Here is a 23218-nt window from a genome sequence, read left to right on the forward strand (position 1 = left end):
GGTCCGTTCGCCATTCTTGTAGTCGCTTCAAGGTGGCAAATAAGTCAGCATACCAAACCGTCCTTCTCGGATGATCTGCTTGACCATTGTGCACTTATGAGACAAATACAATTGAAACAAATAAAAAATATGATGGATACATTGGCACGTTCTTGTGACTTCATCAACGTTTGCAAGCATAATTTCGTCACAATCGCTTACTAGACTGCAATAAATGTGTAGAAGTAGTTTCATGATCTCCAGTAAAAAGTAGCACTGAGTGGCCATCACCGAAAGACCTTGAACTACTGAAGAAACAAAGAATTCAAGCTTCAATTGGCAAACCGGTCGTAGCATTTGGGCACATTCTGTACTACTTTGTAGTAGATTTGGTACTCGAACCGTATGCGCAACGGATCGGTAGCTGGCTCACCGCCGATGTCTTGCGCCGCCGATTTTGCTTATGTGAACCAACCTTTAGAGGGAAATAATGATTGCAAGCATCGCAACTTCTAACACGTACCGGCTGTGCAGACGATGGCGTCCGCTGGAGACTTGGATGTAGAGAAGACCTGCTCTGCCTTGACACTCTTGAGGCTGTATCTTACAGACGCCCAGTCCGGTGTCCTCATCCAAATACGTCTTACTGATGCAGCCCGCAGATTGATCATAAAGTCCTGCGTGAATGGGAGAATTATAACAATCATGACATCCATTATTACTGTCTGCCAGTAGACTGCGGACCTACCCACACGCATAAGCTTTGTATGTGTGGGAAAATTGTAGTTAAAAACGTGTTCGAGGTGCAATGAAACCTGTCTAAGACGACCGCTCAAGGGACCTTCACAGCGTAGTTTCTGTAATCAGGCGGTCTCCTTATCCAGGGTTGTTTGACTGGAATTAACATCCCGGCTTGGTTCTGGTTTCAGTGATTTCCTAGGACAGGTTTTGCCCCGAGATGTTTAGGATGCATAGTGATTGTGACGCTCATCATTCGCTCCCTTGTCACTTGACAGTCCTGTCCGTTTGGTTTTAGCGAATTCAAATAAAGAAAACAACAACAAAAACAACAGTCCCTCCCTGCTAGCATTCGTGACGTCTCCTCCCGACCTGCTTTCAAACAAGAAATCTGCTCACTGCTGATTAACTCAATCTGCTCCTGCAGCGCTCACCCTCTCCCATCCTTGTAAAGTTCAAAGTGATGTAAATCACTTTCCAACTGTTTAACCCACAATCTCACCTTCTCATAAATTTATCTCTTATTGGCGATGGTGCCATCGTGAGAATAAAGAATTCAAACAGGTGATCGCCTAATGCGTGTGGTCACCTTGACAGGTTTGACTTCATCTTCAATGGATTACCACCACGGGATAACTTACCTGATAGCATGTTGACACTATCAATCGCTTGTGAATAGACTGTCGTAGCAGACTAGAGTTCTGGGCCTGGCAGTACTTGGACGCAACAGCAAAGGGTGCCTTGGCCAGGGCGAGATGCAAGTTAAACCCGTGGCAAAGAAAGGTAACAGCTAAATATGGAAATAGAACAGAATAACCGGAGATTGTGTAAAAACAGGAATATAGTGTTGTAATGCTGAATGCAGTTTTTATATTAAAAAAATAGGAAATGGAAATCTCCGTACGAGGAAGCTCCGAAAGGGAATGTACAGTTTTCAAACCCAAAAGAGCACCCATGCGCGTAAGCTTCTCTTTTGCACGCACTGCCACAAACCAGAGTAAGCCCTTTTCCAAAGATGCTCGCCACTTTTTTTCGCAACTTTTGGTTGCTTTGGAAGGAATCGCAACTTTCACAACTTTCTTCATTTTCACGAACTACAATGTACTTCGCAACTTTTCCGCAACCGCAAGCCGAGAAACGCCTTGGAGGAGACCATTGAAGTGCCCGTGATGCTCCGTTTCATCAAGAAGCGCTGAAATATTGCATCAAACCATCAAGACAAGTGTAGTTCTCGAAGAACATGTACAATGACTGACATATACATGTGCATAAGTAAAATTATTAAGTAGAACTGAGCAATGCATGCTGCCATGATAACTATAACTAGAGAGGTTCTGCACAACGAAAATTCGTACGAACTTTCGTTATACGTCATGAACTACGAAACTTCGCACGAACTTTTGCAACTTTGGACGCGAAAGTTGCCTGGCACGCGAAATGAACTTTCGCGAGAAGTTTCGTGAGATTGGAAGCTGGGAGCCGTCAAATACGGTATGAGTACACGCAACACATGTCATATAGTACCGCATGACGCGAAAGGTTCTTCTATATATGGGTTTTTTTGGGCATTTTGCCCCTCAACAACTCGTACATGTACATGTAGCTTCGATGTCAGGCAGATTTGACGTCCTTTTTTTGGTTCTTCTATCATGTACACAGGGGGTTTCCGTACACAATTACCCAGAAATGGGCATTTTGCCACTCACTTAGCTGCCATATCACTTATCAGGCGGATTTGACGTCCTTTATTTGGTTCTTCTATGATGGGGTTTCTGTACACAATTACCCACTCAGTTAGCTCCCATATCAGGTGGATCATCCTTTATTTGCCGACTCCCTGACTGGAAGTGGTCAGCTTCGTTCAGCTTGTGTTTTCGCTTCTTGGTCCTTACAACGCTTTCTCTTTTCTCTCTCAAACATGGAGTCCTCTGCCAGCTCCACTGTTCAATCCTCGCTTCCAGATTCGCCATGTCGAATTGTATTCGACCTAACGATGGATTTAATTTTGCTCCGCCAGGTAATGACACACCCCAATCCATTCGTCCGTGGTTCTCCAGCTATGGATAACGTAGCGGATGAACTAGCCAAACAGGATGCTGCACGCTTCGGGTCGCTAATGAAAAAGAGCGTTCGAGATAAGCTGATGAAAATGCTAGAACACCATGCCAAAGGCGATGCCTGGCGTAGACGACAGTAAGTACCGCAATGATAAGTAGAACACGTTATATATTTTTCCAAGTGTCAACCATGATGAGCATGTCGTTTACTGTATATGGAATTGTGTTCATCTTTACCCAGTACTTGGTGATGAAGATAAGCAGAATGTGCAGGCATCTTCTATCCGTGATGTCCAATTGTATTATTCTGTGACGCAACCATTACTTTTAATTCGTTCTATTTTATCCATCTTCTTTCGCATTTCAGATCTGGTTCCGCCGAAGATAACACGGAAAAAACCCAACTGTTGACGGAGCTCAGTCAGGTCTATGCTGAGCGCAGTATGCCTCAGGAGCGTGAAGCCGCTGCTGCCGTAACGTCAAGAGCCGTAGCCCTCCAACTTCGCGACACCGCCTGCCGCACTTTGGGCGGCAAGGGAACATCGGCTTCCACATCAACCAGTAGCAGTGATACTGCTACAGCCTGCACTGGCCACACAGCAGCAACAACCACCACCATCACAGAAACAACCACCGCAGCAGCAGCAGCTGCAGCAACAGTAGCAGCACCAACAAAGAGTGCAGAGCAGACGAGCCTGCAGCCAAGCGTCGGCCGACTGGAGCAAGTGCCATCATGGCTCCAGTCGTCGACTACCTCAAGGAAAAAAACGACCGTGCCCGTGATATCCAGGGCAAGAACTTGGATTTGAAGAAGGACGAGCTTGACTTCAAGCGTGAGGAGTTGAGGGCAAAGCAGGAAATGCAGCCATGATGTCCATGATGAAGATGATGATGGACAAAATGAAATGATACGCATATATTCTATATGATGTGGGACTGCCACAAATTCAAATGAGTTGGTTTGTTGGCTTTATCTTTATCTATCTGCACATCACGTCTAACATATCTATTTAATGTTGAGTGCTGTGATCACAAAGAAATCTGTGTAGACCTGGTGAAGAAAAGCTGTTGTCCATTGAAAAATTCCGATTGCTTTTACAGTGGTATGTCGTGGAGATAAATTCCACTAACATATCCACTAGGGGTGAAACAATTATACCGAATACTCGAGTACTCGCTCGGTTTTTTCAGAAATAATCGTACTCGGAATAAATCAGAGTACTCGTTCATACGTGGTACATGCATTTACCACAGAAATCTGCAGTTTCAGAGCAGCAGTCGGCAGATATTGATGTACAGACTGTGTGGTGAACATTTTGTTCACGAGTAGAGAGAGCCCAAATGACCCAGCAACATATATACCAGAGAAAAATGGCAGCCACTCGGTTCAAGCAGGGTTGTATCATGTGATTTTAAGGCCCTCGGTGTCCAATTTATAAGAGATGAAGAATACTCGAATACTCGAATATTCGATCGGAGAAAATCAGAGTACTCGAACTCGGGATCTCAATGCCAACTTTCACCCCTAATATCCACTATGGAGCTCAGGAAGTGCTTACGGTTGCAAGTACTCCTGGATCGATGGCGGTGAAATGCTGAAATAGCTGCTGGTCTTGTTGCCAAAGCGCATGATGGTGCGGAGATTGGTGAGGAGAGCAGCCACTTTATAATACAAGCCCACTGGCTGCAACAGTAGCTTTTCCTGTTTCCTCATGTCTACATATGCCCATAGCGTGCAGACTTCACCGAAGGCCCACTCAACAGCAATGCGGCCTGCATTCATGTGCACGTTGAATTGGTGCTGGTCATGAGGGAGATTTGCGCCGCGGTATGCCTTCTGGAGGTAGGGGCTTAGCGGGTACGCAGGATCTCCGTAAATTGCAAACGGGGGCTCATTCTGCGGGTGATTGATGTCTTGGGTCATGGCATCCAGCAGTTGACTCTCACGGAAGATACGAGAGTCATGTTGCCGCCCTTCAATGGGCCCATGCAGATGGGTGATCAGGCCGTCAGGTGTTGCAACAGCCTGATACTTTACGGCATGCACGCGCTTGTGGCCGTTGTACATCAATCGCTGATGCATACCTGGGCGACATATTGACCTGACTGTGCCATGTAACCCCATACGTTCAGGTTCACACCAACCTTGGCAGAAATCGCCTGCGCATAGGCTTCAATGCGCTCTGGCGTGAAAAACGGCTGCGCAAATGGGTTCTCCAGCAAGCCTCCCCACCTCTCCCATACCCACATCAGCATGCTGTTGATGATAAGCGATAGAACGGGTTTGCTTCTACCGAACTCCTCACACAGCATACCTAGACGATCTGGGTAGGCAAGCCGACGCAGCAAAATCAGCAAACCCTCCATTCCGTTCCACGTGGTCCTGCATGGTGCTCGAAATCTATGTGGAACTTGTAACGCTATGAAAAGCTCTTCCAATTGTCGATGCGTAAATCTGAACTGACGAAGACAAACATCATCATCCAGCAAGTTGAAATCCAGCCGAATTCCAATTTCCTGGAGGCCACAGGCAGCACACAGCTCCACACCGCCGATCAGCATGAGCAACTCCTCATCATCCAAGTCCCCCTCGTCATGGGCTAGCAGGAATAAGCAGCAGAGCACTGCACTTTTCTCTTCGCCACTTATTTCCCCTACGTTCATCGTTCTCACCAAACCAACTTCTAACACAACCAAGCTCACAACAAATCTCGTGTCCTGCACTGATGAAGCAAGTAGAAGTGACTAGAGTCTATCGGGTGCTGCAATGAATATAGTTACTGCAATTGTAGTATACACTTTTCAAAATACGCTGTTTGGTTCCACGTGGGTGTCGCCACGTGGCGGGCACGGCTGTACAACGTGCATGAGATTGCGTATGCATATGCGTAGATCTACGTGCGAATATCGCGTACTGCGAAAAAGTGCAGAACACAAAGTTCGTGCGAAACTTCGCACAAATTTTCGTCACGCTGTTCACGAAAGTTTGTACGAATTTTCGTTATGCAGAACCTCTCTATTATCATGAATGCTGTGTGCGAAGCACCAACACAACTCATTCCCAGTCTGTTCATTTTCCTAAGCTACCATGTTTTACTCGGTGAACATACCGGTATTCATTCATACATGTACCTGTGTATGTGCTCTGTATGCATGACTTTACTCAAGCAGTTATCATGGTTGTCATGGTTATCATGGTTGTCATGGTTATCATGGTTGTCATGGTTATCATGGTTATGCGGCGCCGCAGTATGCTGCAGTGTTGTCTATTTCCGCTGCTTAGTTTTTGCTCGTTTTTGCGATCATTATAAGTATGCACAAGAACTCGCTCATTTTGAGTTGCGATATCAGCAACTTTTGAGCTTTTTCTGAAAATTTAATATTGATGCGATTTCAGCTACTTTCACTCGTTTTGGCATGGTTGCGAAAAGCATATGTTGCGAAATATGTTGGCATCTTTGGGAAAGGGCTACTACCGGCATTGTGTAAAGTGGTGGTTCATAGCAGGAAGGGGTGTACGAGTTTGCTGTTGCTGCACTTCTGCTATTTCGGCTCCTTTTTCGGTGGTTTTGCACAAGAACTCTCCAATTTTACGTTTCGATATTAGCAACTTTTGAGCTTTTTCTGAAATTATGGATGCGATTTCAGCAACTAGCACCTGTTTTGGCATGGTTGCGAAAAGCATAAGTTGCGAAACATTATGGCATCTTTGGGAAAGGGCTAACCAGAGTTGTAGTAGGGCTAAAACCTCAGTTAAAATCAAATCTAAGACAGGTATTGAATATGTCCCAGACTACTGTCAAACTTTCCATTGTGGAAATGCAGCCGGGTGTGGGACTTCCACTAAGGATGTCTGGCCACTATTTGAACTTGAAGGTAGATGGAAAACCTTTACACACACACACACACCATCTTCAATCCAAGACATAGTGGGCTCTTCGCTGCAAAAATAATTCTCAATCAAATTTTCGGCCACAAGCCATAGTCAGGATAGACGATAACGGAATGCACAGTTTACACATTCAATAGTGGCAGTTACCGTATTTCCTCGATTAATGGACCGTGCTTGAATAATAGACCATGCTCAAATAGTAGACCCTCCTACAGTCCATTCATTGGAAACTGGCACCCTAACTTTTTGGTGTCTCTCTCACATAGTTGTAGATATCGTGAAAACAACAGTACATCCTACATTGCGTGGCCCGTGCAATTACTCCTTGCCACATTTGAGGCCAGAAAAGTCCAAGAACAGGGAAATAGAAATTCAGCCAGGTTTTACAAAATTAGGACAGGTATGCCATGGCAAAATGTATGGAGAAGCAGATCCAAAACCCAGAATTTTGAGATTTAAAGTGGGTTTTTGATCCTCAATTCGGCCCAAAATCCGACTTTCAAAAGCCAGCGGGCCAGTTTCCGATGAATGGACTGTAGGGGCCTCACGAAAAAATAGTAGACCATGCCCGAAAAAGAGACCCGGTCTCTTTTTTGAGTTCATCGCTTTGCGCAAGCGCACTAAGAAAGCACGTGGTGGATCAAAAAATAACGCGATTTTAGGTTGCGCAACTACAATTTTTGTAGTGGCTAGTGCTTTCTTTCATTATTTGAGCACGGTCCGCTATATTTTCATCGGCACATCGCTGGAAATGGTGGGGGTCACCATTTCCAGCGATGTGCCGATGAAAATATAGTGGACCGTGCTCAAATAATGGACCATGCCCAAATAAGAGAGTCCAACCCTCTTCAAAAAACAAAAGACCGGGTCTATTAATCGAGGAAATACGGTATGTACAGTGGCTCAATGCGCATGTTAACATCCTCAAGTACAGTTGCGCTCGGAGAAATCCGACCCAAAGTACAAAACTGGCGCCCTGGACCAGTTCCGATTACATCATTGCATTTGTGCATGTGTACGTCCAGCCGCATTCGTGCCACTTCCAGGGCGTCGAGGGCGTGCTAGTTTGAGGGCGTCAAATATGCACTTTGGGTCGGATTTCAGTCAGCGCAACTGTACATGTGGCTACCAACTACCAGTACTGTAACATGTTTGCCGATTACCAAAGGCGGTAAATGTGGGCTATTTCGCTCACGGCCCGACCAAACTACTTACTTGGTTTGATTACGTGTGCAGCGCAGACCGGCAGACACATGCTGTGTGCTGTTGTGCCGATGACGACGGACGCCGTGCAGGTGTAGACCTCAGGCTCCGTACGGCACGTGTGAATTTCAAGAGATGTGTCAACGCCTGGCGCAGCTGTAGCCATCAATTCCTTGTAATTAGCTGAAAAAAAACAGGGCATAGAATCAGCGGACTTGGGACAATACATGTAAAGGAATTGGTGCCCAAAACCTTCGTACTTTATGGAGCCTTCTTATGATTGAAATCTTCGTATCAATATTAGGCCCTTCCATTTCACGCAGAAGAAGCACAAATTTCGTTAAGCAACTCGAGCTCAACCGACGTGGAGTGAAGGTCCCGATACATTGTGTCTCGCGTGCTCTGGATGGCAGTCGTTGGAGTGTCAAGCCTAGAGCCGAGTCGCCAAGGACAGAGGGAGCGCAGGCGGAGAGAGAGAGAGAGAGAGAGAGAGAGAGAGTGAGTGTGTGTGTGTGTGTGTGTGTGTGTGAGAGAGAGAGAGAGAGAGAGAGAGAGAGAGAGAGAGAGAGAGAGAGAGAAGGACAGAGAGAGAAGGACAGAGAGAGAGAGAGAGAGAGAAGGAGAGGTAGAGAGAGAGAGAGAGAGAGAGAGAGAGAGAGAGAGAGAGAGAGAGAGAGAGAGAGAGAGAGGGAGGAAGAGAGAGAGAGAAAGAGAGAGAGAGAGAAAGAGAAAGAAAGAGAGAGAGAGAGAGAGAGCAGTAGCAGCAGCACAGCATTCCGATATTTTCGCTGATGTGGCCTCATCTCACTCCAGCCTTTTAAAATTGTGTGTGTGTGTGTGTGTGTGTGTGTGTGTGTGAGAGAGAGAGAGAGAGAGAGAGAGAGAGAAGGACAGAGAGAGAAGGACAGAGAGAGAGAGAGAGAAGGAGAGGTAGAGAGAGAGAGAGAGAGAGAGAGAGAGAGAGAGAGAGAGAGGGAGGAAGGAAGAGAGAGAGAAAGAGAGAGAGAGAAAGAGAAAGAAAGAGAGAGAGAGAGAGAGAGCAGTAGCAGCAGCACAGCATTCCGATATTTTCGCTGATGTGGCCTCATCTCACTCCAGCCTTTTAAAATTATAATTTAATTCATTATTCCTGTGGACATGCTTTCAAAAATGCCATAGGAACAGACGTATTGTCACGTGATCCATATATTCTAGAGATTAACTGCGCTTGCAGTCAAAAAAACTCTTCGGATATGTTTCATTTTTGACAGGTAGGCAAGGTGAAATACCTGCCTTTTAAAGATTCGTAAAGTTTGGACCGAGATTATGCTGAACTTGACACAACGTGTAAACTTACTAGGCAGACATACAAAGTCGTAACGGTCCTTCTCGTTAGCAATGAAGTCCTGGACATCGTTAGAATCGTAAACCTCGCCATTTCCAGCCGAATCGAAGAGCCACACGGGACTTGGTCTGTTCAGCAAACAGCCACGTTCGGCAGGGGACAGGGTTGCGAGGTAGAGATCGTTCATCAGGACTGTGTTGGCCTCCTTGCAGCTTTGCCTTGCAGTGTCCAGGTCTGTTGCACTGCCTGTCAAATAGCTATGAGCACCGCATTGGACGGTAGCTGATGTGAAAATGAACACAAAGAAAACACACTACCGTCAAGCAAAGACTAAGGGCGCGCTCGAATTGTCTTCATCAACTTTTCAAACAAATTTTATAAAGAGATTAGTTGAAGTGTCCCATTAGAACGGTTTCTATCATTTTAGAGTTTTTCAGTGGAATTGTCATGGCGATGATGACGTCCGATCAGATCGACCATCTCCACGTGGTACGTGACGTAGCTATTCCAAACTCTTCGAAACTAATCCACCTCTCCCATCGGATGAGGTTGTGGAGTTCCGAGGACTTTCGTTTTTCTGAAGAGGTCAATAAGGCCACCTCTTCAGAAAAACGAAACTCCTCGAAAAGTCAAAGAGTGACAATTCAAACGCGCCCTAAAACCACCTCGTTCAGTAAGAGCTATGACAAGTAGGAATGTCGCAGACGTCACCACGCACCAAGGCAACATTGTTAGAGGTTTTACTGTGTTTGTAACAAAGCTCTAAAACTAAGTGAAAAGCCTCACGATAGAAAAGCTCTAATATAACCGCTGAATTATGCTGGGGCTGTCATCCCAGCGGAGACAATTCAGCATTTTCTTCGGACTTCAAAACCCACATAAATTAATAAAGCTTTAGTTTCCCCAGCTCTACACCAAAGTTTCAACAAAGTGATTGAGGTGTCGAAGTGCCGGGATCACAGCTTTCTCACTGTGATGAAAATTAAAAATTAAGTACATGTGCTTCACTTCTCTTACACAGTGAGTGACACGTTGGAAGGTTGCTCCAGACTAGTTGACCGTCCACTTGACGTGCTATGGCTGGCTGGTTCTTAGGACCTCCAGCACATGTTGTATTCCCGTCACATTGAGCATAATAGCCTTCTGCACAGCGGAACGTGGACGTGGTGGGATCGATGACGACGATACTGCTGTTATAGCCGCTAGGGAAAGTTGGTGCACCCACTAGGACAACATAGGATTGAAAACCGGAGAGAAGAAACACCCGATGTCTTAACTACACGATATGTACAGTCTACCGGTGTGAACGCTCGGCGTATAAAACACACACAGCATGGGCTTAAACGTGGGGAGAAGAAAGTATGCTCGTTCAAACAACGGTCTTCACCATTGATCGTTCTCCGAGTCTGAGGTACATAATTATTATTGTTACTGAATGTGAAGGGTCGATGTAACCATCTGTGTCCATTCGAAAATCTATAACACCAAGAAGGTGCGGAAGAGTTACGTCGTTAATTGTCATTTCTCTGCGGGGTTGGTTGTGGACAGAACTGCATTCCAGGTTGCAATGGGGATTGGAAATATCGTCTCGAGTCTGATGTAGCTTTGGATTTGAACTCGTACCTTCACATTGGGCAAGATTGATGATTTCCTTGTTTTCGCACACGGGTTGTGCTGGCTCTGCAGAGATCCTGGGACATGGACCGTTAGAACAGGTCCAGTGGAATCCAGCTTGACAGGTGACAAGACCCGATTCCGCGTCCACCTGTCCCCGCCCAGCATCATTGCCATGTCCGCATGCTGAACGACAAAGTAAAAGGCATAAACCGACTGCACTTCAAATCCATCACAAATCGGAATAGTCAGGCCACTAAATTATCATTCATGAAGACTAAAATGTACTCATACGGCATGAAAGACACAGGCGGCGAACTGGCAGTAAACACATGGCTGTCCAGTGTCCGCACAAGCTCTCTAAGCAGCAAAGTTACACTCTGGCACAGAGATCTATGTGTGAATAATAATAATATTGAAACCTAGCATACATGTAGTATGGCTGGTGGAGAGTCCTTCGCGCCACCACCAGCACCCCCCCCCCCCTCCAGCACCCCAGCACCCCAACCATCCCTACAACCAGCACCCCCCCCCCCCCCACCGCCACTAACACCCCCCCCCCCCAAGCACCCCCACCATCCCTACAACCAGTACCCCCCCCCACCGCCACTATCACCCCCCCCCCACCGCCACTATCACCCCCCCCCCCGCCCCCCCACCACCACCACAATATGACAGAGAAAACCAGTAAAAGTAAACTCACGCTCGCAATCATAACCTCTCTTCACGTTTCGACAGTAGGTACCTGGCCGGCAGGTTGTTGTCGGATCTTCGCATTCATTCCGATCTAACAGGGATAAGCAGGCGATCATAACAATCAACACAATAATTATAGATTGCCCCCAGGCTTTGCTGTGCGACAAAGCCAACTGCCACCAGTGAAGTGATTCACAGTCGTGCAAGTTAATGCCAAATACAAAAACATTGAGATCACACTGGGCTTGAGACATGGTACAATGCAGGACAGAGGAGGGAGGAGGGAAGCTGTGTCCTATCTCTCTCTCTCTCTCTCTCTCTCTCTCTCTCTCTCTCTCTCTCTCCCTCTCTCTCTCTCTCTCTCTCTCTCTCTCTCTCTCTCTCTCTCTCTCTCTCTCTCTCTCTCTCTGTCTGTCTCTCTCTCTCTCTCTCTGTCTCTCTCTCTCTCTCTGTCTCTCTCGCTCTCTGTCTCTCTCTCTCTCTTGCTCTTGTGTGGAATGCTCTGCGCTATTATGGGTATTGAGCACTCTTCGGACTGTGGAGCATGCTACAGTCAACTTCGCTAATAATGACTGCGGATATAACGACAATTCGCGACTAACGACAGAATTTCCATGCCCAGAACAAAGTTCCATTCAACTGCAATACATATAATGAGACTTCGGGTATAACGACACTTCGCGAATAAGGACACTTTTTGATGCCCCGTCGAATGTCGTTATAAACGAAGTTGACTGTACATGATTACGACATAGTACAAAAATCAATGTTCCAACCGAAAATAATAAATGGCCATTCAAAGGTGCTTTACAGCAGGGCTGTTGAGCGAGAGCAGCTCAAGAAGGCAACATAAAGGAGAGCGACGACCCGCCACCTCCCATACAAACATGCAGACATAGAGGATTCAGGCCGTAATGCTGTTTTAAGTTAAGACGGTCCTAGGCTGAAATATTGCTTCCTAGGTTCTCTCCAACACAATGACGAGAACCTGCTCCTTATTTGAAGAATGTATGAATAGGCGGTAGTGATTGGAGACTGCATACATATTTAAAGAACGAACAATATCTCCTACCTTTCGCGCATATGAACGGCTGCGTGGCAGTTTCAGATTGGTAAGACGTAGTAGTTACGAGACCGGTATCGAGATGAAGCGTGCCGTCCGAATTATTCAGTCTATAAGGATTGAGTAACCAAATGTCGGAGATGTTCCTGTCGAGAAGGAATTTTGCGATATTCTGTATGGTCACGTGACGAGAAAGATAGAAGTATGAAATACGAAAAGCGTATGAGATAGGTTTCTTCATAGAACTTTTGCAGGGACTACAGTAGCTGGTCTACCGATCATAGTATGTATTGGGGTTGGATTTGAGAAAGTCAAGTTTGTATCGGCGTGAACTTGGACATTGCACACTCACTCATTCACCAAAGAGATCTAGAACAAAGAGTGTACTTCAAGTAACAGTTAAACCTGTATCTAACGACCACCTATTGGGGCCGGAGAAAGCGGTCTTTAGTGGCAGGTGGTCCTTAGTTAGAGGTTTACACCGCACAACCATAATGTGAGGCCGTCCGTGCCCGGCAAAGTGGTCTATAGTACCAGGCTGGTCGCTAGTCACGGTGGTCTTTAGTTACAGGTTTTACTGTAGTACCAGGCTGGTCGCTAGTCATGGTGGTCTTTAGTTACAGGTTTTACTGTAGTACCAGTATACATATAAGCAGCCTGCGGGTGACATAGGCTACACGCAGGGCAAGATAACTCCAGCTGTCCTTTTCCATGGCAACATGCACAAACAATATTTTTGGTACGAGGTCACGAACCACCAGAGATACAATGCAGGTGGACCACTCACATAATATTCACGCGTACACCCCAACACACGCGCAACACCCACACCCAAACACACATACCCGCACACCCGCACAAACGCACTCAAACGCCCCACACGCACATAAAAGTACACACATTCACATGTGCACGTACACGTACACATGCACACACACACACACACAGACAGACACACACAACACACACACACACACACACACAGACACACACACAGACACACACGCACACACACACACACACACCACACACACGCGCACACACACACACAGACACACACGCACACACACACACACACACACACACCACACACACGCGCACACACACACACAGACACACACGCACACACACACACACACACACACACACACACACACCACACACACGCGCACACACACACACACAGACACACACGCACACACACACACACACACACACACACACACCACACACACGCGCACACACACACACAGACACACACACACACACACACACACACACACACACACACACACACACACACATCCATACGTATTCTAGTAATACATGTAGACGCACTTCCAGAATCCTTGAATAAAGTACCTCGCTTTGGCGACAAATATTTACATAGCATGCCCTTTAAAAGGCTTACTCACTATGAAACATGGGTATCGCTTGCGAAGCTTGTGAGCTTTGTGTCGCAAGATCTTCATCCCAATGGACTTGCACTGCGAAACGGCAGCCGAAAATGTGGCTGGTTGCGTAAAGAGTCTCATGTTATATCCGCCACAGAGAATATTACCAGCTGTGCATCACAAATAGACGAACATCAGCAACATGAACTGTTTGTTCAGAGACAACTATATGTATGCTTTTATGCTGAGATGAAGGACACACTTCAGGCTCTTGAACAACATATCTAACGTTTTGACCAGCATACGTTCAAGTCTTATTGTCAGGTGAAATACAGGCAAAATCAAAATTAAATGAACATGGACAATGGGTTATGTACAGTAGAGAGGTGATAGAAGCAGTGCAAGGAATAAGAGCTAAAAATAGCAACAAAGAATGAGTGTCACATACATGTACATACACATAGAACGAAAAGGGGAAAAGGTGCAAGTGTGAGGAAACTTTTAAGGATGAATGGGGAGTGTGAGATTTTTATTACCTCTCTACTTTCCTTCTTTTTTTTTAGAACACGGAGGCTCCACTGCAGCCAATTCATAATATGATCAGTCACCAACACACACCATACACAAAGGTCATTGACGCTGCAAATTTCTACACTCACATTTCACATTTCTGCTGTGGTGATGGCGATGTGATGACGATGACTGTGACTTGTGAGTGATTGCAGCGTCAACGACCTTTGTGTAGTGGCGGTGACTAATCTCTCTACTTCCACCCCCCTTTCTTTCTATTTGTACGTGGCACGCATTCGTCGCTGTTGTTCAACTCTTCTTCCTTGCGCTATTTACATCACCTCTCTACTCCACTTAAGCCATTGCCCAATTTCAGTCTAATAGAGTGGATATGGACAGCGACATGAAAACAAACTTTAAACCAGGACAAGGTGTGCAAAGACAGCAGCGGTGGGACAAATCAATACCAGTCATAGAAAGCAAGACGCCTGATGATGGCATTGCCCAAGAACCTCTGAGTTGTGCCATACTCAGTAACAAAACTCCTTTGCTCCTTTTGGTGTGCAGAAATAATTATGTGTATTTGGACGCCCATTCAATGGTACATGTACACTAAAGTACTTACTGGGCGCGAGAGCAGCTTGTTTTTTACCATGAGACTTCGGCAATGCAGACAGAGTAGCTATACACACCACCAGAACCAGCCATGGCGCCAATGGCGATTGCGCCAGCATCATTGTAGCCTTTCAAAAGAAGAAGAACAAAAGAGTGTCAAAACAATTTACTCCCGGATTCTGAGGCATTTAAGGAGGTTTGAAATAGTACCAAGACTGACTTACTTTAAACCTCTAGTTGGAGACAAGAGCGCAACTATGGAATGAAGCCAGACCTGTCCACAACCAGCTGACATTGAATTGTTCGCCACAATTCGCCAGCCTATGGTGACTGCATCTGGTAAGAGGAGTAAAGATAATGAAGGCTCTCAATAATTATAATACTGGTAAATAATAATATCAAGAGTAGATAAACAAGAGTGTGCAACTCCGGATCTCTCCTGCACAATCTGCAGATACCCCGCGCCCACGGCGGAATTTTTTGTTTACGTCACCTTTTTTCAGAGAAACGCGGCTTTGCCGCAGAGCAGTGTGAGAGCACGTGCTGGGCACCGACCTTGTAGTGTAAAGCCCAGCCAAGTGCACGAGGGAAAACTCTCCAAAAGGCTCGCAGCGCGTGCGTCGTCGAAAAGATTACGTCAACAAAAAATTCCGCCGTGGGCCAATCCATCCGGAGTTGCACACTCTTGTTTATCTACTCTTGATAATATGGTAAGATCAAGAGTATATAACCCCCAAGAGTGTGCAACTCCTGATACCCTTTCTATGGGGTACGCCGACGGCGAAAACTCACATCACGTGGTGCAGTGTCGCAGTTGTACGTTTCCAACCCGTTTTTAGCGAGCAGCGGAGTACTAAAAAGAGCACTCTCTGACAGAAACTCACTGCGCGTATGCAAATCCCCAGCATGATCACGGCAGATTTTCGGATTGCGCGCACACTATCCTACGTTTGTACAAAGGTATCTGAGACACGTGATGTGAGTTTTCGCCGTCGGAGACCCCATATGCAGAGTTGCACACTCTTGGGGGGGGGGGGGGGGGGGTTATAATTATACTCTTGGTAAGATAAGTATATAATAAAAGCTAGTGCCAAGTTACAGTCCAACATAGATGGCGTTATTCATTGGATGGAAAAATGGAAATTGCAGCCCAACTCTTCGAAAACTGCTGTAATGTGTATCCCCCCAGTTGTTCCTGTGACCTATCTTCATTAGTAACCAGTTTCTTCACCTTTCCAGGCACCACAACCCCGCTCTGCATCGTTGAAAAACACAAGCATCTTGGCGTCATTATTGACCAACACTTAACCTGGAAATCCCAGATCGAAAATTTAGACAGCCGTGTTAGCTCAGTAATGGGATTTCTCTCGTCACACATCACCCACCTCCACACCGACTGTCGCCATGTTATCTACACATCTTACATTCTGCCTATTTTTGATTACTGCTGCATAATTTGGGCTGGCATTTCTAAACCACTGATTGCTCGACTCGAAGTTATGCATAGGCGTCTTTTGAAAATATTATTTCGGCTTCCTCGCCTGACTCCAAGCGCCGCCTTGCTTCTGCTGTGCCGCTCTCGGTCCGCGTGCGTTTTTTGGCATGCCAGACAATTCATAAAATTAAGCCGGGCATTGCTCCTCTTCATGCTCTCTCCTGCCTAAGCTGGTTTGCTCAATCTCAAGACATGCGCACCAGAAACTCTCTCCGCTTCCCTATTGCGCGGTCTGCCTCTATGCAAACATCTCCTCTCTTCCTTGCTTACCGCCATTGGTCTCTCCTCCCACAACATCTAAAATCCTGCCAATGTTACAATACATTCACACAGCTACTGCAGAATGCAACATACTAGTTGATATCCAGCCCTGCCCTAGCTTCTCCTGCTTTTCAGTTCCCCTTTCATTCTTTTTCTTTCTCCCCTCTAGCTCTATTACCGCCATGGCTGGCTATCGCCCACATCACCATTTCATTGGCTAGTGCCACGTGATTGTGAATAAATAAATAATAAATAAAGGCTCACAAGGCATCAGAAAGTAAGGCTACAACATGTTACTGTACGTCAAATTGAATTGCGAGTGGAGCACATGCTTGACATAAGCCCTTGAGCAGGACCTACAACACCATTATTCCCCCGTTCGGTATAAAATTGTACACTGGCGGGAATGGGAAACAAGGCGTCTCTGCAATGGCCATTCCTCGGACTCAATGTGACGATGTTTGCACAGCACACAGATGCACCAGTCTCACACGGCTCTACACACTACGTATCGATATGTTCCGTCCCCCAACAACACGGCCTGATACTCCACAGGCGGGTAATGCTCGAAAACGTGCTGACTCTGTTCGAAACGCAGTGCAACTAGCTCAACCATACAAGCTCATAACGGGTAAGTTCTCAATTCTGTTCCCCTTCTGTGTCCATATACCGAACATGCATGAAACCTACTTGAATAAGTACCAAATTGCGCGAGTGCTTTTGCGGGTACCCTCCGCCAAATGCAATGGGCTTGCTGGCACAAAACCTCCAAGTAAACCCTTACCTGTTCGCGTTGACTGTATATATACGGCGGGAGCGAGAGAGAGAGAGAAGAGGAAGGCTAATAATTGAAGGTTTACTCCTGATGCAAAACCACTACTATACTGGACGGCAACGTCTGTAGGGCCTTCCCTATCAAAATAATAGAATTTTCTACTACTATAAATACTACTACTACTACTACTACTGGCAGCGATCGCCCTCCAAACCCTCTTTTTCTATCGCTCCAAGTGCAAGCCCAAAGGCAAAGGAAGTATGCCATCACTCACCATCCACGGGTGCCAGTGCAAACATGTGCCCTATACGGTTGACTTGCGAAAAGCCGGATATACCCGATAAGGCATGTTTTCTATATTGTGTACGGTAACTGTGCGGAATGCGTACACCGACGGTCTCTGGCAAACTAACTACTTGTCGAGGAAGAAATGTGGGTGAAAACGAGAATGTTCACGCTTTGGACCTGTTCTACATGTACATGCAAGGTGCTTACTAGTTTATTTAGACACGTACACGGTGCTGTAAGCGTTTAGTTGTAGTCGTCCTGTCCACCGCAGCTGGTGTAAAAGCTTTCAACGCCTCGTGTACCGTGATTACACAATACACGTGATAACACAATTTGCTAGCATCAAGATTAGTGTTATTTATAGTGGAAATCAAAACAGGCAAAATGCCTAATAACATTGGACCCACTGTGAATAAAATGTTAAGGGATATTGTGGAAAGGTAGAATGGAAAGAAAACGGAAGGTTGGTTGCAACGAACAGATATCAATCCAGTGAGCATTGGAAAACCTATGTCGCTGATAATATTATACTGTAAGGCTTGAGATTTGAAATCCAAATACCTATTCGAACATTTTGCTGCTGGTGGCAATCTATTCCAGCGTGCGTTAGGCGCTTAACAGAACGAGCAGTGCTAGCAGGTGGGACCACAAGCAAGTTGCTTTGGCCTCCTCGAGTGCGAGTTGAGGGCACGACAGCAAAAAGGACTGAAATAGGGTGCTACATGCATCATGCAAACATCGCCAGATGAAACAAAACATAATTCAAGTGCACAGAAACCTGTAGATCACATACATGCATTTGATTTAGCAGGGGAGCAGTACTGGTCCACGGTGGCGACTTGCTGACTGACCGAGCGGGCACGTTTGAACAGCCTATGTAGCCATTGTTCTTGAGCAACTGACAAATACGGGTAGTAACTAATAGAGGTTATGCGATACACGTCATACAGTACGTTTGCCACCCAAAATTCTTCTATATAAGGGGTTTCTGTACCCGCTTTGGGAATTTTGCCGACCCAGGAAAAGGACATATGGAAACGAGTTAAGAGTAACTCTCCACCACTGTAACTAGATACTATAATATACAGTCAGGAAGTGCAACAACTAGGCACAAAACTGACAGAGTACTGAGACATTCGACGTCCTGACACCTAGCTTCAACACATCTCCAGGTGTCAGGACGTCGAATGTCTCAGGACTCTGTCAGTTTTGTGCCTAGTTGTTGCACTTCCTGACTGTATATAGGGTACCCCGTAAGAAGGCCTTAGGCCTGTGGGAATGCCCTATTAAAAATTTAATAAATAATAATAATAATAATAATAATACGAAATAGAGGTTGCGACTTCGGCGATGATTTTGTTTGGATGGCAGTCGTGAGTCAGTCAAGTGTCAAGTCGTCGGCGGAATAGCGCGAGCTCCAGTGTGGGAGCAAACCCATTCCTAAAAACGAATGTCAAAACCTACTAGCCGATTATACTTCGGCTTAACGAACGAATGAACGAATATTCTTTTGGTAACAGAGATGACATCACATGCCCTCCTCCCAGTCATTTGATGGATACTGTCATTTTTATTAGGTATGACAAACGGTAGTGCTACATAAAATGTACTACCACATAAGGCTACTTCGAAGTTCATACATGTTATGTGCACCATTGGCAGTCCAGTATGGACATACATGTGCATTCATACAGTACAAAGTCACAGGCAGGCTGTACGCACTGCACCGTGTTCGGCGTGCATTAGGCATAGCCCGATTTTGCTAGCAATTCTGGTAGCAAAATATCGAAGAATTCTGAAAGGGAATTTGCTAGCAAAACGGAGCAAAATATCGGTGTGTTCGCTGGAAATTGGGAGATTTTACACTTATACGGTGCACGTGACTCAATTTCGCACAGTTTTACCAACACGTGACTCACGTTTTCTCATTTTTGCCAACACGTGACCCACTTTCGGTCACTTTTCCCACATGTGACACAAATTTTGGAGCAAAAGGGAGCAAAATATCGAGTGGCCTGGCAAAATGAAAGCAAAATATCGACGATGAGCAAGCAAAATTTTGCGGCAAAATATCGAAGCTTCACTGGCAAAATCGGGCTTTGCCTAGCGTGCATGTATGTACAGGCACTGCATTTGAAGTGACGTAACGAATACTCGAATGTGACTTAACGAATATTCGAATGTGACAAACCGAACGAATGTTCGAATATTCGAATATTCGTTTCACCACTAATAATAATAATAATAATAATAATATAGTCCTCTCACCCAAGCCATTCTGCATAAGCGAAGCTGTGGACGCAGCATACTGCTGCTACACTTCAACGCGGGAATGCGTATAATAATAATAATAATAATAATAATAATAATAATAATTTCTAATTTTCTTTCACCGCCCACGGCCGCACAAAGTCCTTGGCTACAAAAAAAATTAAAGTCTCTCCAAATCTCTCAAAACCAAACTTCAAACTCCTTTCCAAATTTTCGCCCAAGAGGGCATCTTCAGGGATATGTGACTCCTGTGAACAAAACAACAATATAACTACAGAAAAAAAAAGAAAAGAAAAAAGGTAATAACAATAACGTGGCAATATACCAGGAACATCATAACTAGTGCTAAAAATTGAGACTAACATTGAAGATCATGTCACATATTCAGAAACAAAAACAGAACCTACCCACAATATCGCACGCCAGGTAATAGCCTAAAAACAAATGTCTCAACTTGCAAGATCTCAAGTCAGGTGATGATGGGTCAGCGTGAAGTGCATGTCTCAACTGGTGTGATCGCCAATTAGGTGTGAAGGTGACGAGGCCAGAAAGAGAGAGAAAGAGAGAGAGACAGAGGCAGAGAAAGATAGTGTGTGTATGTATGTGTTTGTGTGTGTGAGTGCACGTGTGTGTGTGTGCGTACGTGTGTGTGTGTGTGCGTGCGTGTGTGTGTGTGGGGGGGGGGGGGGGGTGCGTGAGTGCGAGGGCAGGGAGTCTTCGCTGCCTTCCCGCAAGTACATGGAAGCAACCGAAATCAGAAGCAGAAAGCCAGCAATCAACTGTGACACTGGATGGAGACTAACGGCATAAATTCATCAAGACAACAGGACCTTCATGGTTACTGTGGGCAAGACCATCTCATCGAATGGATGCAATTACCACCCGTGAGGCTCGCACTCACGCACCCCCCCCCCCCCCCCACACACACACACGCACGCACACACACACACACGTACGCACACACACACACGTGCACTCACACACACAAACACATACATACACACACTATCTTTCTCTGCCTCTGTCTCTCTCTCTTTCTCTCTCTTTCTGGCCTCGTCACCTTCACACCTAATTGGCGATCACACCAGTTGAGACATGCACTTCACGCTGACCCATCATCACCTGACTTGAGATCTTGCAAGTTGAGACATTTGTTTTTAGGCTATTACCTGGCGTGCGATATTGTGGGTAGGTTCTGTTTTTGTTTCTGAATATGTGACATGATCTTCAATGTTAGTCTCAATTTTTAGCACTAGTTATGATGTTCCTGGTATATTGCCACGTTATTGTTATTACCTTTTTTCTTTTCTTTTTTTTCTGTAGTTATATTGTTGTTTTGTTCACAGGAGTCACATATCCCTGAAGATGCCCTCTTGGGCGAAAATTTGGAAAGGAGTTTGAAGTTTGGTTTTGAGAGATTTGGAGAGACTTTAATTTTTTTTGTAGCCAAGGACTTTGTGCGGCCGTGGGCGGTGAAAGAAAATTAGAAATCATGACAAGGCTACAGAGGAGTTACGCCATCCTTATTAAATAATAATAATAATACAAAAAAAGTATTGTCTACGCATGCATCTACGCAAGAGTCACCACCAGCCAATTAGGACATGTGTCAAAGTATTGAACGTTTTCGTTCCCTTCTTGTCAAAATACTACAGGGAATGATGGAAATAAGCTAAAAGACTACAACTATAAGGAAAAGAAGTTCAGAAATATATCACTCCAATTATGTGTAGAAGTGACACGAAAAAAATAGATGTGAAGAATCAAGAAAACAGCATGCAAATCCAATAAGTGACAAAAACGTAGTGACAAGAAAAAGAGAGAAACATCAAGAGATCTATTTCGCACACACAAATTAAAACTCTATGATTCCATCTCTATTGAAAAGGTCTTGCTACAAGATGACCATAACAAGGCCAAGGCCCACCTTCAAAGCATACGATCCAAGTTTGTGTCTTCCTACCAAAGAAGCCGAACACATCTCAACACATTTGACTTCATTAGGTTCTCTTGGCTATTATCCGAATGTGATTGTAGGCAGCGTTCTAGACTTGAAAAGAAACACACAGGCATTATTTTAGCTTTGAGGAAGGACCGGTTTGGAACCTGCAGTGACAATTATGAAACAATCATCAATCTCTCTGATATTACCTTAACCCAGCTTCAAAAGGATGTTTTGTGCGGTGGAATGGACTTCGGTATTCCCCCGAGGTTTAGGAAAACTGATATCCTGGCCGAGTTCGAACTACTTCAGCAACAGCTATCTAGCATCCCGGCAAAGTCGGATATAGCAGCTGGATCTTGTCGGGCTTCACTGGCCGCTGAAGCCTTTCGGTTCGCACAATCGCCTCCGGACACTCGATCATTCACGCTATCACGGGAACACATGAAAGTGATCAACGAGCTTCGAAAGAATCCAGAAATCGTTATCTCTCGACCGGACAAAGGCCGTGCAACAGTCATCTTGTCTGCGGATAATTACCGGGAGAAAATGCTGGTCATACTCAATGACATTAGTAAATTCAGCAGACTTGGGCCTTGCGATGTGTATGACCATACCGAAAACATTGATACCAAGCTGAGTAAGTACCTGCTTTTTCTTTCTAGAACGCATCAGATCACCAAATATGAGTATGATCATCTAGCTCCCACAGGCTCGACAAGACCTAGGATGTATGGGCTCCCAAAAATTCATAAAAAACATATTCCATTACGCCCGATCTTAAGCATGTCTGGATCTCCGCAATACAAGGTTTCGAAATGGTTATGCAATTTGCTACAACCGGTTCTTGCCTTGTACAGCACACATTGCGTTAAAGACACGTTTGAGTTTGTGGAAAAACTTAGAGATTCGAAATTTGAATCAAATGGTTACATGTGCTCCTATGACGTAGTGAGCTTGTTTACCAACGTTCCTTTACGAGAAACAATAGACATTTGCGCCATGGCGTTATACCAAAACAGATCTATCACTCCCCCAGATTTGAATGAAACAGAGTTCGTGAAACTTATGTTCATGGTCACGTCTGGTGTGGAGTTTTCA

General features: G+C 45.4%; 1 protein-coding gene across 1 annotated transcript; it reads right to left on the reverse strand.

Annotated features, from left to right (window-relative positions):
• Positions 1–504: 504 nt before the first annotated feature.
• LOC135826332 (uncharacterized) lies at positions 505–17769 on the reverse strand (the record flags this gene model as incomplete). Its single annotated transcript, XM_065338948.1, is given in 12 exon segments — positions 505–656; positions 1359–1507; positions 7882–8052; positions 9206–9475; positions 10211–10417; positions 10817–10993; positions 11511–11594; positions 12576–12738; positions 13982–14130; positions 15096–15213; positions 15310–15421; positions 17626–17769. Coding segments are annotated over 10 exon segments (1634 nt in total), but the record flags the coding sequence as incomplete, so codon positions are not given.
• Between the last annotated feature and the right edge of the window lie 5449 nt (positions 17770–23218).

This window comes from Sycon ciliatum, chromosome 10 (genome assembly GCF_964019385.1).
Source record: "Sycon ciliatum chromosome 10, ocSycCili1.1, whole genome shotgun sequence".
NCBI classification, from domain to species: domain Eukaryota; kingdom Metazoa; phylum Porifera; class Calcarea; order Leucosolenida; family Sycettidae; genus Sycon; species Sycon ciliatum.